The 18,551-nt window shown below is 39.9% G+C and overlaps 1 protein-coding gene across 3 annotated transcripts in view; it reads left to right on the forward strand.

The window, feature by feature from the left end:
• Positions 1-530: 530 nt before the first annotated feature.
• VCL (vinculin) overlaps positions 531-18,551 on the forward strand; it is a 121,844-nt gene continuing 103,823 nt past the window's right edge. Inside the window, exon 1 of one of the 3 annotated variants that reach the window (XM_019626026.1) lies at positions 531-866. In XM_019626026.1, the coding sequence (XP_019481571.1) occupies positions 699-866 (168 nt within the window). In that variant the 5' untranslated portion in view covers positions 531-698. The remainder of the gene's footprint in view (positions 867-18,551) is intronic. The other 2 variants (XM_019626013.1, XM_019626019.1) reach the window with 2 other exon arrangements.

Below are 18,551 nucleotides of genomic sequence, written 5' to 3' on the forward strand. Positions count from 1 at the left end.
ATATCTCTGAGGAGGGAGTGGGTGGAGTGTGTTTGTGAATGAATGGGGCGCTCATGTTTCTCTGTGCACTTCTGTTGTTTGAATGTTTTACTAAAAACGTTTCAATGTATCACTGAGAGGAAATGGAAAGAATATCTTGACGACGTCGCGTGAAGAGAAATGTTGGGGAGGGTACAGGGAGAGATCTACGGCTTGGTCTCGTCAGACTCTAAGTGTCGCAAGAGGTGCGACCCCGCCCGCTGAGGTGATTCTGCAGAGGGGCGGAGCTCTGCGGAGCCGAGGAGGAAGGTGGCCCTGAGGGGCGGGGCCACCGACTCCAGCCGCACGCTCCGCTCCCACCATGCCCTTATAAGGAGCGCCCGGCGATCGGGCTCGGGAATCCGGTCGCAATCCCGGCGGCGCAGCCCCAATCCTAAACGTCTCCCTTGGGAATGGAGGCGGGGTTGGGCGGGGTCTTGGCGGCGCGGGTAGGGGCGGAGCATCTCGAAGCAGGATCAATAGGAGTGGCGGCCCGGGCCTGAGCAGCGCTGCTATTGGGTGCGGCGACGTGAGGGGGCGGGGCGCCCCGTGAGGCTGGTTACGCCGAGGGAAGCCCAGACTCCGTAGTCGCCGCTTGGAGTTCGTCCGCCAGTGGGTTTTCGACCCCGCGGTTCCCAGTTCTCTGTAGCCCGCGGTTCGCCGCCCCGCTCGCCGCCGCGATGCCGGTGTTCCATACACGCACGATCGAGAGCATCCTGGAGCCGGTGGCGCAGCAGATCTCGCACCTGGTGATTATGCACGAAGAAGGCGAGGTAGACGGCAAAGCCATCCCTGACCTCACCGCGCCTGTGGCCGCGGTACAGGCGGCCGTCAGCAACCTCGTCCGGGTGAGCTCGCTGGGCCTGGGGTAGGGAGCTGGACCGGGGGCGGGAGAAGTACCCGGGGACCTGGTCCGTCTCGCGGCTCACCTTTGCCCACTAGCTGCATGTGGCTTTGCGCGTGGGTTCTGGAGCCAGATTGCCAGGGTTCGAATCCAGAGTCCCCTGCGCTGTGACCTTGAGCATGCCCCCAGACTCACTGGGCCTCAGTTTCCTCATCTATAAAACGGGGTCAGTCATAATAATGCCTGCCTTGTGGGTTTGTTGTGAAGACTTAGCGAGAGCGAGGTGGTATTATAAAGTGCCTGGCACAGCGTATGACCCATAGTAGGTGCTTAATAAATGATAGTTTGGATGGCTTCTTTCCCTCAGCGGGCTGTCGCCTCTCACGTTGACAGCGTTACTCTCAGCTCCTTTTTAGGCCTCCCCAGTCTGGCCTGTGGGCTGACGGGCTCCCGTAAGCATTCCTTGCTTTTCCTTACAGGGATTCTTATTTGAGCCACGTTGTTCTCCTTTTTAATACTTCTGCCCCTCACTCTGAGACCTGCCTCACCCACAGCCCGTCCCCGGCGCTCCCTGCATCCTGCCCTTTTGTCCACTTGTTTCTCTGTCTCCTCCTCCCTTCCTGGCCATTCTACTTGTGCTCACACCTCTGGCACTCTCAAACACTGGATAATTTCTTTATGTAGTAATTTACGATCACGAATCCCTTTTCCCCTTTCGCTTAACCCTGCTACCTTTCATTTTTTCCCTCTCCTGTGGAGATTTCCACCTGACTTTACCTGCTGTCAAACGGCTTCCTCCCACTGGGGCCTTTCCAGACTTCTGGGGTGGGGGTGGGGGGACGGCGGTGTTCTCGGCCCCTCCTCCTGGCAGGAAGCAAGATGGAGCTGCAGGGAGAGGCCTGTGGAATTTAGGACCTGCGGCCCCTGCCGGAGAGAAGGACGGAGGGAATCTCCTCCCCAATCCACAACTTTCCTGGGTGGCTGGGTAGCTCTAGCAGACCTCTGTAGCCCACAGCTGTGACTAATAGCTGAGGTGATTCTTGTAGGAGACGGAGTCCAGTTCTGAAATGGAAAAAGAGATGCTGTGACCGGTCTCCTAACACTCCTCTGGCTAATACCACACTTTTCTTTCCCACCCTGGGTTGGTGACTCAGACTGCTGCTGCCTGTGAGGAACAACTTTGGGAAAAGTTCGGACTGCTCCCCCACTGAGCTGTGTAAATAGAGTGTGTCAGGGTAGTTGGGAGGCAACTGGGTCTGGGTGGGGCTTGGGTTACTTATCTGATTAGAGCACTTTAATGCACTGAGGCACTTGAGCAGCTGAAAGTCTTCAGTCTTCAGGGGCCCCTCCACTGTGTCAGGCAGTTCAAAAGGTTGGTAACTAGGAAGATGGGGAGACACTGTGGACCACATTTCTGATCTGCCTTCTGTTTAGATTTAGATTCAGTAAGAATCTATTCAGTAAGAATACTGTGTTCATTCAGAACGCCTGGTTCTACATTGTTCTTGTTCTCTTTATAACTAATTTTAGTCTAAGACTCCAGAGTACATTCTTATGTAGTGCTGTCTAACATGGCTGCATTCCAGGCCTCCATTTTTCAGCAAATAGGAAACAATGTAAAGAGACAAGGTAATAGTGTCCCTCCAAGGAGTACTTCAGGAAATGAAATCTTAAAACCATATGTTGCACTTGGAGCAGAGCTAGTGTAGTCTGGGAGTTGATATCTGGTTAGGCTATTTAGAGAAAAGTTATTTATGAGCTTCAATGCATGAATTAATAAGATTTGAATGTCTGCTGTATAGGGAGCATTGTAATCAGTGGTTCTCAGGTTGGGATGTGCATCAGAATCACCACTGGGGCTTTTTAGAAATAAAGATGTCTAGCTCCCACCCCAGACTTACTGAGGAGCTTTCCAGAGGATATGGTAAAGACCTTTGTATTTTTAAGAAGCTCCATAGGTGGTTGTAATATACACCCTTAGTTAGGAAACACTATAATAAATACCATGAGACAAATACAAAAGAAATAAGGCCAATCATAAGCTGAAAAAAATTACATATAGTTACATACTTTCTAATACATACAAAAGAAGCGACTTGAGATTGGTGGTAGATATGAATTAGAAAGTGGGGAGAATTCTGGTGACAAATAGTCAATCATGAACAAAGGTACTTGTGAATAAGTCACTTCCAGGTTACAAATAAATTGTCTTGGTTGTTAGCTCAGGAGGCAAATTGGAGAGAAGTTGGAGATGAGTCAGTGCATGATATATGGGCAGTTTAACAGAAGACCTTATCCAATAAGATGAACCAAGAGTGGGAGGGAGAGGATGAGAATAGTATGTGAGGGAGAGACTGTAAAGATTGTGTTCCGGGGCGCCAGAGGACCTACCCATTGCTTGGAGTTTTCAGTGTCAGTTGTGGTCCTTATTTATCTGCTGCTGAGTGTTGTGGTGAATCGTATACATGTGTCAAGTTCCCAACTAGATTGTTTCTGGAGAATAGGCCTCGTTTAATATTTCTTTATGTACTCCTCTGTTCTTACTCTTAACATTGACTCACAGGATGGCTCCATAAATATTGTTGAAGGAAAGGAACTGTGGGAAGGGAAGATAAATTAGGAGACTTTTAAAATTGGTTTGTCAGGAAGAAAATGAGGGCCTGGACTTTGGGTGTGGCAGGGAAAATGAAGAAGAAATTAAAACTATATTAAAAATATAGTAGCAGAATTAGTAGAGCTTGATAATAGAACGCTCAGGAAAAAAACACGTGGTGTCACTATAAAATAATGGAACTGATTTTTGAACAAATATCCTAGAACTTATATAATTCAGGATTTTTTTTTTCAGTTACCTTGGGAGGATGTATCCTTTTTCCAGTGCTTCTGTTTGGGAATTTCTTACAGATTATTTACATACATATATCAAATCAGTATTTTTTAATTTTGGTTAAGAAAATGGTATCTGAAGTTGGCATTCCTTAGCCCTGCTACTTCAGGGACCATTCTTGAGTCCAAATGACTTTTGGATGTTTCCAAACTGAAAAATGAACAGGTGAAGATGAAATTCTCAATTGTTAAACAGTCGCCATCCGCTTATCAAATAGGTATTTATGGAGACCCCCTTTTAATGTCAAAGCAATAAGTTGATACTGGACAGATTCAGTATAATAGAGGATTGAAAGTGCATAGTAGCCCTGAGGAAGTGAAATACCATGGAGGTTCAGAGGAAGGTGAGATTACTTTTCATGAGAGTGTGGGGAAGGCTTCGTGGAGGATGTAACATTTGAACTGGCCTTAAATTCAGTTGGGATTTCAACATTTAAAGATGTGGTAAGAAAGGTGTTACAAGTGAAAAGAAATGCCCAAACAAAGGCACGGAATTATTGAGACTCTGAGGACCAAGTTTTGACTTAGGGTGTTATTAAGGTTAACTACTTTTTGGGGGGCAAGACTCATTTGATTTTGTAATTTCATGTATACCTGTTAAACAAAAGTAATCTGGTTAGTTTATACATATCTTATCACAGCTGAATCATCACTTTTACCCCACACTTAGGTAGGGGGTAATTTGGGAATATTTGTTTACATGTCCTTTTTTCAACTCAAGATCCTGAACAAGATCATTTTTTAAAAACAGCTTTGTTGAGATGTAATTCACGTAACATATAATTCACCCATTTAGAGTATACAATTTAGTGTTTTTTTAGTATATTGACAGAGTTGTGCAGTATCTAATTTTAGAACATTTTTTGTCTCCTTAAAAAGAAACCTTATACCTATTAGCAGTCACTCATTCTCTCCCATCCTCACCTCCCCAGCCCTGGACAACCACCAGCCTACTTTCTGTCTCTGTGGATTTGCTTATCCTGGACATTTCATATAAATGAACTAATAAAATATGTGACCTTTTGTGTCAGACTTGTTCTCCTAGCATAATGTTTTTAAGGTTCATCCGTGGTGTAGTATGTATCACAACTTCATTCCTTTTTGGTGCTGAATAATATTCCATTGCATGGAATAGGGCCATTTTAAACACAGAGAATGATTCTAATGCAATAATAAAACAAGGAGTGGTGGTGGTGGTGGTGGGCGGGTGAGGGGGGTGCAGGAGGAAGAAGAGTGGGAAAGAAGAAACAGGAGGGTTACAAAGAATTCCAAGGATGGGATTCAGTAAGCAGTGTGAAAAAGTCAGAAGTCTTAGACTGCCTGTCTTGTAGCATGCTATATACATTTTTCTTTTTTTCCATTGGAGTGGTCCATAGAAATCTGTCAGTCTTTGTGACCACACAGTTGTGTCAGTTTTTTAATTAATGGGGCTTCCGACACTTGCCTTCCCCATTGCACCTGAGGGCATGTGATGTAACTACTCCTTGGGTTCATGAAATATTTATTTTGGGAGTTTTCGTGGCCTTGACTGTTATGAGCCTCACCCATATATCATACCCTGTTGGGACCAGCTCTGGGACAAATAGCAGCCTTGACTTTCCTTTAAACTGATGGAAAAGACTGTTCTGCTCGTAGAAAGAGATCAGCAATTAATTTTGTCATTTATAAATGATCAGAATTAATATCTGAAAGTACTTTTGCTTTCATTTCTTTTGGTTGATGTTAGATTTATTTCAGTTAAAATAAATAACAACAATGTTTGGGTGATAAAGCCTATGGGTGATTTTTTTTCTTCTTAATAGTTCTCTGTATTTGCCAGAAATACTTTTCTGTATTTAAAAATGAACACATAATTCCTATATTAAGGGGGAAAAATCAATACAATAAATAAGAACATTTGTGTAATCCTTTATAGTTTATAAAATACTTTCATGTATGTAATCTCATAGCAATCCTTTAAGGTAGGTATTGCTATGGTCCTAGTTTGACAGGTGAGACTGTAGAAGTTAAGTAACCTGCCCACAGTGGCATAGCTAGTTAGTAATGGAACTTGGACTCAAACTGTTTCTCTACTGTGGATCCTCTGTTTTTTTCACTCCACCGTTGAACATCTGCTTAGAGCAAAGTTGTTAGGTATCAGTAGAATTGTTCCATCTAGAATCAGAAGAAGCAGCAGGAATAGGAATGCTGTTAGTCATAGAGTTTCCATTTGTCCTAGGCCTGGCAAGATGATCTGTTTAAAGCCTGGCTTTTGCATGGTTTGTGTGAAGGGCCTATATGAAAGGAATGATGGGGTTCTGTTTCAGCGACACTCAATTTCACAGCATTTCTTTCATTTTATTTTTTTAAAAGAGTGGATACAGATCAGCACGAAAGTATTTATGCCTGCAAAACAGATAAAGACTTTATAGTATATATGGCTGCTTAGCTTGAAGTCTACTAGAACTAAATAGTATGTAAAATAGGTTTGTAGGATTTTCATAGTTAAATAGTATTATTTTTAAATTAAAGTTTATTGGGATGACAATTGTTACATAAGTTTTAAGTGTACAATTCTGTAATACATCTATCTATATCACATTTTGTGTTCACCACCCAGAGTCAGTTCTCCTTCCATCACCATATATTTGAACCCTTTTACCCTCATCTACCACCCTAAGTAGTATTAAAAGTAGGTTTGTGGATTCTTGGGGGGAATCGTGAAGTTTCATTTGAATAACTTTGAGATCAAGAGATAAGAATGAGACAGATGTATGAACTTTGTTCCAGTGACATGTAACATTGACTCATGTGATTGAGAGAACAGAAGAGTTTTGGAGATTTTATGTTTCTACAACTATGTTTATAATTTTAATGGAGCCCCGATTTAAATCTTATGTATCTACATAGTGGAAGATTGGTCTTTTCTAAAGCTGTTTTATGAATAGCACTGGCATAACACTAAGGACAAACTAAAAGAGCAGAAGCCCTACGGCATCCACCACAGCGTCTTAAGTTGGCTTGTTCTGTTGCTAGGAGGTAGGGCAACCTGAAGGCAGATAACTTTTATGGGGATGAGACCTATTTGGATTTTAATATTTTTGTGTATTTGTTGAAAAGTAGTCATTGTACATACTTATTTAATTACTGGTCATTTATATATGTCTAAAATGCTTATGTTTTATATGTGTCATACCTGAGAGGGTCATTATTTTAAAAGCCTTCTGACACCTTCCTGGTCTTTTGCTGCACACTTGGGAAGGTGGTAGGGTGGGAATGTCCTCATCATTCACAGTATACAGTCCGGCATTGCATGTATATATTCTCTTGTGACATTGGTTGTACTGGGTCAGTGTGTGTCTTTTCCACTAGATTGTAGGTTCCTCAGTGGCAGGGACCATGTTTGTTGTATGTACCCCTTTATTTTTAGTGTCAACGCTGGTCACAGGTGTGCAGTATAACTTTTTACTAAATGCACAATGAACAAATGCGTAGCATTTATTTTTTAGGTATAAAGTCTTGTAATAGGAATTTTCGTGCAAGGAATATTTTCCATCGCCAGCCTTCAAACATCTGGTATAGCTGAATTTGAACAGTCTTGTCAAATTTATAATTTGCTTTGTCTGAAACAAGTAGAATATATACTAAGAGGGAGGAATGAATGGCTGAGTGCCCATTGTTTGAGATAACAAAAGTGTTCAGGCTATTTTGGGTTGTGGTTCTCTGTTTCAGAGTCATTTCAACTATGCAGGCTACTTGCTAAATTCATAACACGAGAATATGTTGCCTCCTATCTGAAAGTGGCATTGGGATTTTGCATTCTTTTTAAATTGGGAGTATCTTTTTAAAATTTAGCCATTTAGACTAGGTGTAGATATATTTATTTGGGGCTCTGCTGGTTACAGTGTAGTATCATACTCCGAGTCATGAATTCCGCCATTAAAAGATCTTCGTTTTCATGAACCACATGGCAGGAGACAAAGATATCATAAAGTTGATCTGCTTTTTTTTTTTTTTTTTTTTCCTGGTTGATCTGAGCCCAGCCTTCCCATTGAACCTTATGTCATGGTCATGACGGTGGGGTATAGTTTTACATTATAAAGCAGCAGTAGATCAGCATCAAAAAAAGTTGCAGTCTTTCATGAGCAAATGTCAGCGATGAGCTGGTATCATCACTAGGTTTCTCTCTAGAATAATGCTCTGTGCTCAGGACTCTTGCTGAGGAAAGAAGGGTCATTCTATCAGTTCATGTTGCTTTCAGGAAAGTCTGCTCTTAAACCTTCCCTCAATGTAGATAGGGCTAGAAGAAGAAAACATAAATTTCAGGCTTATTTAAAGCCTCCAGTGCTGTGTCATATAAATACTTCACAGTGAGCTTTAAGGAGTAAAATTCAAATCTGTAATAAGACCCGGAAACACCCAGAGAAGAAGTTGATATACTCGTATTGGTGAAAGGACCTCCCATTGGAGGTTTTCATGTATCTTTTTTTCCTTTGTGTACTAGACCAATATGAGTTTGGGCATATTGGCCACATAGTTAAGTTGAGATAAGTTTTGAATCTAGGTGGCTGCTTCTCTGTTTTATCAGCCATTTTAGTACTTGTTCAGTTTCCGTTGGGGATGGTTACGGACTGAAAGGCTGTCTTAACCTGTTTCTCCTTAACAATTTACAAAAAGGTAGGAAGGAAGGTAGGTGGGAGGGTATGAAAGGAAGTTGAGGTGAATATACTCGTATAACAGGGAACTTTTGTTCATTTGTATTTATATCATCATAATTGAAATGTTTTATCCTTCATAGAACACTAAAAATAATATAGTATTTTCTTGAACAGTATACTATTAGTAATCAGCTTTTGTCATGCTAAGCCTTCATAGTCTTTCAAAAAGAACAAAATTTTGCTTGTTAAAAAGTCCTGCATTTTTAATGTTGGAATTTAGAAAGTCTATCTTTAGTCACAATCTCAGTGTTTCTCAGTCTTTTTCAGTCTGTTTGAACTTGATTTGTCTTTTACTCTCCTTGTCTTTTTTCTCTACTCCATACCAGCTTGTGCTTCCTTGGATATAAAAACAAACTTAACTTTATACATATGCACCAGCTCTTTCACCAATAAAATAACAACCCCAAACCCTTTCATTCACTTTCCTGCTCAAGGATTGCAAAGGAATGTGAGGAAACCCCCGTCAGTTACAACATCCCAAGTCTTTGTCATGTGCTGTTTAGGGAGCCATGCTCTGCTTAGCTAACTGCTGTTTCAGTTAAGTGTGGAATGAAATAACTTCAAAATAACAGGCTCGGTCCTGAAAGAACTTCTAATCTCGACATACTTATTAAAGACATGGGGGCTTTAAGTTGATTAAATCTGTTTAACTGTGTGCAGTATGTGCAGACAAAGGGATAGAGGATGATAGAGGAATGGATAAAAAGGAGACTTGTATAATCAGACATAGAAGTTGAGGATTCATTGCTTTCTTTCCAATCCCTTGGTGAGAGCTTTGTAGATTTTGTGTTTCTTTATCCTGGGTCATCAGTTTTGGGATGATGGATTTGATTGTGGGTTTTTCTTTCCCCTCCCTCCCTACTCCCCTAGGGTGTCTCCCTTTAAGACTTAGTTTCTGGAAGGCAAGGACTGGATTATATTCTTCTTGATATTCCTGGTGCTGTGCTTATCCCAGACCCTTCCTCATGGCATTCCTTCCATAGGTATGTTGTGTTTTGATACTTGCTTTACCAGCTGGTCATTCTAGGCTGTTTCATGAGGAGGATAGCTCTCTAAACTTGTCGCCATTGGAAGGCATGGTAATTCTCTTTTCCTGCCCTTAAATGTTAGTTACTGTATACAAGTGCCTAAGAAATCACAGAGAGAAACGAAGATTCATAAATGATATTATTATGTTGATTACATACTGGAACTTTAAGATTTCAAAAAATTCGATGTCACTTCTGTCAAAATTCAGGTCATTGGGTTGGTATGAGTGGTGGGATATGTGTGTGTTGTGTCTAGAGGATGGATGACAGGTAATGAATCTTAGAGCTAAAAATGTTTTATAAATATTGTTAAGTTGCAGAAAATAGAGTCTTTGGCCCTTAGAGAATTTCCCACTGATAAGATTTCCAGTTGAATGAGTTTCAAGGGGAACGTGGCTGAATTTCATCGCAGCTGGCCACACTCCAAGTCAAAGTCTTTCCTTCTTTGAAATCAGCTTAACTTATTCCCACAAGTAAGCTTTCTGTGAAGAGAAATGGCACATTTGTTCTTAGAGTTGAGAATTGTGGGACCTCTATTATCTAGCTTCCCCATATTTCCAGCCTTCTCACCGCCTCCACCCCCATCTCTGGAGAACTGGCTCATATTTTATCTGTAAGGTGGACGTGTTTTTATTTATACAATTAAACTAGATGAGGATATATGAATGGGCTAATAAGTCTTACATAGAAAAATATCTAGGCAAGTAACACTTAGTTCTTCTCTCCAAATAGCAAAAGTAGTTATTAGATTCTAGCTGTGCACATTGCTAGGTGTTCCGAATTATAGTAAGATATATAAGAAATGGCCTCTGGCCTCAAGTTGTTAAAATACAGATGAAATTTATAATCTTATAACGATTTATCTACATCCTCTCCACTAATGTAATTATTGCAGAATTTAAATTATTTATTTCAAAGGCTGGGTGCTAGTACTATAAATTCAGTTTTTGTTCCTTGAAGTCATGGAAAAAATGTGAGTGGGTCAGCAGCAGGGTGAGCAGATGGTGGGCCCCATAGTTAGAAAAGGCCTTTGAACATTGGCCTCAGCTACCCTTTTCTTGGGGCACTCCAGGCACACTGGGTTTTCATTTCCTCCAAAGTACGGCTCTTGGGGGCCTTCACACACTCGTATGCTGTTCCCTCTGCCTGAACTAGCCTTCTGTGCTTCTTTACTTGGGTCATTTCTGCTAATCCTCAACTTTTATATTAAATGTCAATCTTCTTGGGACACCTTCCCTGACTCTTACCTCCATATGATAGAGAGGTCTCTCTATCATATGATTTCTATATTTTTTTCCTTACTGTTAGCAATTATTTACTTGTTAAACATCTTTCTTCCCACTAGAGCCCCAAGGGCAAATAGTGGCCCTGCTGTGTTTGCTCCTCAAATTTCAGCCCCCACTATAGTGCTTGGCACACAGTAGGGTCTTGAGGAATATTTGTTGAATGAACAAATGGAAAGACCATTTGCTGCTTCTCTATCAAAAACTGATTCATGCTTCTTTGGGAAAATATATGTCATGCTGTGGGTGAATCCTGGTGAAATTTAACTGCCAATTAAGAAAGTAGCTGTAAATCATTGGTAGCACAGGACTTGCCTGTAGTATGACCATCCAATTCATGTTTCCTGAATGAATAAAGTCCTGGGGTGCAGATAGGGATAATCCTGCCCAATATGGCATTATGTAGAGTATGTAAGCATAAATAAAAATATAACATGGATTTGGAATTCTCTATTAGTTTTGATCCTTTGCAAATGAACAGAATAGTCAACTTTGTCAAAATGCATCTAGTATGAGTTGTCAAATACCAAAGTCGGACTTTAGATATAGATACCAGGTAAATGGGTCTACAAACACGACAAGACTCTTGGGAGGTAGTAGAGTGATGGTTAAGAGTAAAGACTCTAGAGATAAACTCCTTTGGATTCAAAGCCCCCATTGATTGACACCTGCGAGGCTTTACCATTGAGGAAATTATCTCAGCTCTATTTCTCATGTTCCTCCTCTGTAAAGCAAAGCGAATCGTAGTAACTGACTTGTCGTGTATTATTGTGAAGATTAATGAGTTCATAAAAATGCTTAGAACTGTGCCTGACACATAGTTAAGATCTCAGCAAGTGTTAGACATATTAACATATTTCCCCATGATTTTTAAGTCATGTTTTAAATGTCTAATGAAAAGGCAGTGTTGATTTTTTTGTAAATGTCTGAGCATAACTTCTAACTTTTATTCAACAAGGCAAAGTGCCAGTGAAAGCTTTCAGTAAAATTCCATATGTTGTGGAATATACAGTTTTACCAACTGTGGGGAAAATACCACTCACAGTTTAGGTGCCTGAGCCTTTGATTGCCAGTTTCCCATGATTAAAATGAAACATCTAAATTTTTGATAACTTCTTTATTTGGAGCAATAGTGAAGGGAAAAATGTTTTATTATTAATTAATTAATTAATTAATTAATTAATTTTTAAATCAATTTAGAAGCAAGAATTGGGGCATAGGATTTGGGATTTTATCCCAAGCATTCATTGTCCTGTTTTCTAAAAAGGAGAAAAACCCTGAAGGTGTTGTCAGGCCACTCACTAAAATAATATGATGGAATCAGCCTTTTTAGGTAGAGTTGAGAAGCATGATGCATTTGTGAAATAGAATTCATCTTACTCTGGAACAGCCATATTAATTTAACAAATATTTAATGACCACATCCGATACCAGATACTGGATGAACTTAGTATCTCTTGTCTGAAAGGAGGGTTAGACTCTCTTTCAGATGTGCTATCAACATAGGAGTAATAGAGTTTGAACATGATGGGTCAGGTAACTATAACTACTAGTTTGGAAGGTTAACCTATTATTTCTAGTCTTTCAGTGGTTTTCTGGAAATTTCTAAGATGAGTATGGAACTTCAAAGGCTTAATTAGCATCTTTCCTATCCTGAGTAATACAAAGATTGTAAAATACTTTTAATTCCATTGTCCCATTATATACGGTTGTCTAACAGTTTGCTTTGGTCTTGATTGTTTTATCACTCCATAAATTAGATACTGTGGTTCTTGTACAGTTTTTCCCCCCCATTACCTACATTTACCAATTTTCTTTGAGATGTAAGAGAAATGATGACCAGGACTTCCTTCTTGGTGCATTTCCTTTCTTCCTGAAGTCCATCCTTCACTAGTATCTTTAGTGGGGTCTTTGGGAGATACACGCTCTAATGTTTGTTTTTTTTTTTGTCTGAAAATATCTTTGACTTATTTTTTGAAAGAGGATTTCATTGGATATATAAATCTAGGCTATATATTACTAGGCTATAGTAATTTTTTACCAGCACTTTGAAAATAGTGTTCCAGTGTTTCTGCATTCAGATCAAGGTTATGACTTTTCTCCCTGGGGCTTTTAAGACCTTATTTATCTGTCTTGGAATTTTTTTCGCTCTCCCTGATTTTGAAGGTTGATTTCTTTTACCAGTCCTTGAAAATGCTTGGCCATTTTCTCTTTGAATTTTTGCCTCTTCCCTTATTTTATCCTCTCCCTTTCAAACTCTTAATTAGAAAAATGTTGGACTTTCATGTCTCTTAACAGTTTATACTTTCCATTTGGTAATTTCTTCAGCTCTTCCAGTTTGCTTAAGTATTTTAATTATGCATATGAGCTCACTTTGACATGCAGAGCAGAAGACCTAGAATCCTTATCCAATCAAGTCAGCACTGATTTTATTGAAGTTGTATATTAAACAAGTCATACCCATACCTTTTTGATCTCACATGGAAGAAAGAAAAAATGAATACAGTGGCTAGTAGCATGGATCCACCTTTAGAAATCTTGGAAGAAAACAGAAAGAAATGATCAAGTTGGAGCAGGAGCTGGAAGGAAGGTCTATAAGGGAAGGGCTATACTGGTCCTTGAACTCAGGTATGCCAGTAGTTTTTAGTCATCCCAATATGTATTCTAAGCTGGCATGGACAGATAACTACGCTGTTAAGATTTTAAGCAAAAAACAGTAGGCGAATATGTTTAGAATGATCCCATTTTGTATTATCCTATATGTGGAAGAGCATATACTAAAATATGGTGGGATTGAGTGATGGGATTTCAGGTTAAAATATTTTGTTTTTCTTTACATAAGTCAAGTTTTTCCCCTAACAGTTGTACCACTTTTGAATTGCAAAAGATAAGTCCAATACTTCCCCACATCCTTTTTGTTGTTATTGTTTGCACTATTCCCAGTGCCTGGATTACCCTTCTTCGCTTACTAAAATGGGCCCAAGTGTTCATGTCACTTTCTCCGGGAAGCTCTTTCTAGGCAACTCAGTTGAAATTAATCTCTCTCAGCAGCGTTTTCATAAGGCTTGACTATATTTCTTTCAGATAGTACCATGAATTAAAGCTCCTTACATGCATGTCTCTTTGTACTTCTCCTTCCTCTCACCTCGCCCAGCTTTCAGATTTGAATTCTAGAAGGCACGCAGTGCTCCCAGACAAGGGGATTATTTGCATTTGGCAGATATTCTAATGCTGAATCGGTTGTATTTTGCAGCACTGCATTTTTTTTTCTTTTAGAGCAAGAAAAGCTAGATATAAATTCTGAGTCACAGTCAGCAGAGTTATTTTAAAATTCTGAGGGCAATGATGGATGTATGTATGCCAGATGAATACTCTTCCCTAATTTGAGAAGGCTGCTGAAAATTCTCTGGTGTAAAAGGAGCCATAAATAAATACACATCATCCCTGAAACTGCCATATCTATTGCTTCTCTAAAACCAAAACATGAATGCTACATTTTACCTGATATATACCAGAAAACTCTTATCTTTGAACTGGGAGCTTCAACTTGGGCTGTTTGTCCCAAAGCTTCTATAAAAAGACAGATTCCTCAATTAGTCTACTGCAGCCTGATACTGTACTGATGGTAGTGAGGAATGGGAATGCAAATCACCTTTCCTTCCTTCTTGTCTGGAAATTGACTTTTTAAAAATTATTGTGTTGTCGGAAAAGTCATGACGCATTTTTGCAACGAAAAACAGAAAAAAATATGTCATGACTTTTCTGACAACCCAATATGTTTGTCAGATAAACCCTTTTCTCCTCTTTTTTTCAAGTAGTGTTCTGTTGATCTTTTCTTCCATATCTTTTTTCTTCTTCTTCCTTAAAACTACCAGTCTAGATTAGGCTTTCCTTCATTGATAGTTAACTACTCATCTCTCACTCCCACCCATTACTGCCAAGCATATCTTCTCCATACAGCTCTGATCTCAAAATTTTCTTGCTCAGAAACCTGTACCTCCTCCCATTATCTTTCTATTTATTTATTTATTTATTTATGAAATTAAATTTTTTTTTTTTTTTAAGCTGAGCCATCCTGCCACCTTTTGGCAGCTCAGCAGCTGCTCAGCTCGGGCCGGGCATCGAACCGCTGTTGCTCAGACCTCAAACTCTTGAGCAAGCTCTTAACCAACTGAGCCATTCGGCTGGCCCGAAATAAACATTTTTAAAATTAGTTTCAGCTGTACAACACAGTGCACTAGTTATACTTTTTACCCCTCAAAGTGACAACATCCCTCCCCCAATCCGCCGCCCCACTCCTCCCCCCATATCATACATATCTATTACAATTCCCTTGACTCCACTCCCACACTATACTCCAAGTCTTGTGACTATATATATATTCAATTATAGTTGACATACAATATTATACAACATCAGCTTCAGGTGTACAGTGCAGTGATCAAGCCTCTACCCCATCCATGAAGTGGCCTCCCTAACAAGACATGTGAGCATCTGACACCCTACAAAATAGTTACAACATTATTAATTATTTTCCCCGAACTGTCTTTCATATCCCTGTGGCAATATTGTAGTTACCTATTTATGCTGTCCAATCCCTTCCCCTTCTCCCTCATCCCCACCCCCCTCCCAACTAGCAACCATCAGTTTTGCCTTTATATCTCTGAGACTATTTCTGTTTACTTTGCTCGTTCATTCAGTTTTTTAGATTCCACATATAAGTGAGACCATATGGTATTTGTCTTTCTTTGACTGACTTATTTCACTTAACATAATAGTCTCTAGGTCCATCCATATCATTGCAAATGGTACGATTTCATTCTTCTTTATAGCGGAGTAATATTTCATTGTATAAATGTACCACAGTTTCTTAATCCAGTCGTCTACCGATGGGCATTTCGGTTGTTTCCAAGTCTTGGCTATTGTAAATAGCGCTGCAATAAACATAGGGGTGCATATATTTTTTCGAATTAGCGTCTTGGGTTTCTCTGGATAGATACCCAAGTGTGGAATTGCTGAGTTATATGGTAGTTCCATTTCCAGTTTTTTTTTTTTTTTAAGCTGAGCCATCCTGCTACCTGTTGGCAGCTCAGCGGCTGCTCAGCTCGGGCTGGACTTGAACCGCTGTTGCTCAGAGCTCAAACTCTTGAGCGAGCTCTTAACCAACTGAGCCACTCGGCCGGCCCCTCATTTCCAGTTTTTTTGAGATACCTTCCCATTATCTTTTAAATTAATCTAAATACTTTAGTTCTTTTTAAAAAAATTGAATATATTTGACATATAATATTGTATAAATTTAAGGTATACAACATGTTACTTTGATACATTTATATATCGTAATATGATTGCCATTGTTACAATATTTATCACACATAATTATAGTACAATATTGTTATGTATCTTATTCTAGCTCTTGAGGGCTATCACACCTTGCCTCCTTTCTGTTCTTATTTCTCTATGGAGTGGAGAATTCTGCAAACTACAGCCTGTGGGCCAAATTTTGTACTGCCCAGGAGCTAAGAATAGCGTTTACATTTGTAAATGTTTGAAAAAAAAATCAAAAGAATATTTTGTGTCCCATGGAATTATATAAAAAAGTTTTAGTATTCATAAATAAAACTTTATTGGAACACAGCCATACCCATTTATTTACGTATTTTCTATGACTGTTTCCACACAACAATAGTGTTGAAAAGTTGTGACAGAGACCATATGGCTCATGGAGTCTAAAATATTTACTATTTGGCCCTTTACAGAAAGAGTTCTCAACCTAGAGTCATAAATTTATAAAGTTGTAAACAGACCTCAGAGATGTTCTGATCCAATGCTCATTTGAAAAATGAGAAAATGCATTCTCAGACATAATGAACAATGTGTCTAAGGCAGGTACCTTTAGCATTGAAAAAGCCAAAATGTGACTCCATTGCAGGTCCTACCTCACCGTAGGACCCCTCCCACGAAGCCTGTACCAGCAAGACTGCTTGGCTTTTCAGGAACAAACTCCAGTTCATCTCACCTTTGCTTCTATGCACATGCTGCATTTCCTTCTCTCTAAGGTGCCTTCTTTCCAGCAGAAGTTTTATCCATTTTTTAAGGCTCAGCTCAGATACCGAAGACTGCCCTAATCTCAGCAACTGGGTGAGCTTTCTGTCCACCAGTCCCCAGTAGGTGCTAAGTTATACCCCCTGTTGGTACTCACCAGAGTCATCTATGTAGTTCTGATGCTAAATCCAGGCTGTACACTCCCTAACTGTGCATCTTTGTGTCACCCGAAGAAGTGTCACCTGCACATTGCCTTACAGAACTCTCAGGACATAATTTAAAGAATAAGTTAATCTAAAGATGTCAGGATACAAGAGATGCCTTCAAGATCTCTGGTTTACTTCTCTTTTATTAAAAAAGAAAGAGAAAGGCCGGCCGAGTGGCTCAGTTGGTTAAGAGCTCGCTCAAGAGTTTGAGCTCTGAGCAACAGCGGTTCGAGTCCAGCCCGAGCTGAGCAGCCGCTGAGCTGCCAACAGGTAGCAGGATGGCTCAGCTAAAAAAAAAAAAAAAAAAAAAAAAAAAAAAAAAAAAAAAAAAAAAAGAAAGAGAAAGAAAATACGGTACTATTAAGTAATATTTTTGGTGGGCTCAGCTATACAGAAGAATTCATAGGGAATTTACCTACACCATATATCTACCTAGCAATCGATGATGTATGTACACCCTGGGGAGAGAACTTGGATTTGTCCTAAGGAGGATTACCTAATTGTGTGATGATTATTTAAACTTCTGGTATATTTATTAATTAAGCCTCTGGTATATTTATTAATTGCTAAGCTTATAGAAACTTGCCTGCTAAGGTGGGAATTCACACTTTAAAATCAAATTCAACAATGAAAACTTTCCACGTTCTCCTTCAATCTGCAGGGATTCTCTGCTGTTACGTCTTCTATATAAACTCTAGTTTGAGACGGTTTCCATGTATTAACCAACTATAGATTTGTGTTCTGCAATGAACCACGAATGAACTTGACATTTAGTAGTAAAGACTGAAGAGAAAAGGATTGTAGTTAGGTTAATGTTCAGGTGCCTTGCCAGCATTACCTTTAATAATACTTTCCTTAAAACAGCAACAAAACTAGATAGGCGAATGGACTCCCATGATAGTGTAATTCCCTCCATTCCAACTAATTCTGTTTCTTCCATTTGCCCAACTGGGAATAAGTTATCCAAGATGGTGGAACCAGAATTTACTAATGGGTTTAGTTGTCTGTGGCAGCTGTTCAGCGTCTAGGCTGCAGTATTGATATTTTGTATTATTAAGCAAGTGGCACAAAGGAAAGAAACTTACATTTCTGTAAAAGTCTTTCTCTTGAGTAGACCAAGGTATATTTAATCTGTTAATGTTATATGAAGAGCAGTGATAAAATACAGTCTGCCAAAGGCACAAACACAACTAGTGTTCCCAGGGATGGCTGATAGCTCTTTTTTCTATCTGTACATCTCGGCCAGTTTGGTTTGTTTGTGCTGTAGCTGTTCTTTCACTTTTCAGCAAGTTTAAAACAGTCTGTATTCAGCCCATATGTAGTCACACTAAATTACGTTGGTAGCAGTTGAGAAGGAAAGGTAAAAGCATTAAGAAGAAAAGCCTGGGGCCGGCCAAGTGGCGCGTTGGTTAAGAGCTGGCTTGGGACGCCAGAGGGCCCCGGTTTGGATCCTACATATGAGGGCCAGTGACACTGCCCTCTACAGCTAAGATGCTGAACAACAGCTCAACCTGGAGCTGGGCTGCCAGCGACGGTGTAGGCTGCAG

Source organism: Hipposideros armiger, unplaced genomic scaffold (genome assembly GCF_001890085.2).
Source record: "Hipposideros armiger isolate ML-2016 unplaced genomic scaffold, ASM189008v1 scaffold_15, whole genome shotgun sequence".
Taxonomy (NCBI): domain Eukaryota; kingdom Metazoa; phylum Chordata; class Mammalia; order Chiroptera; family Hipposideridae; genus Hipposideros; species Hipposideros armiger.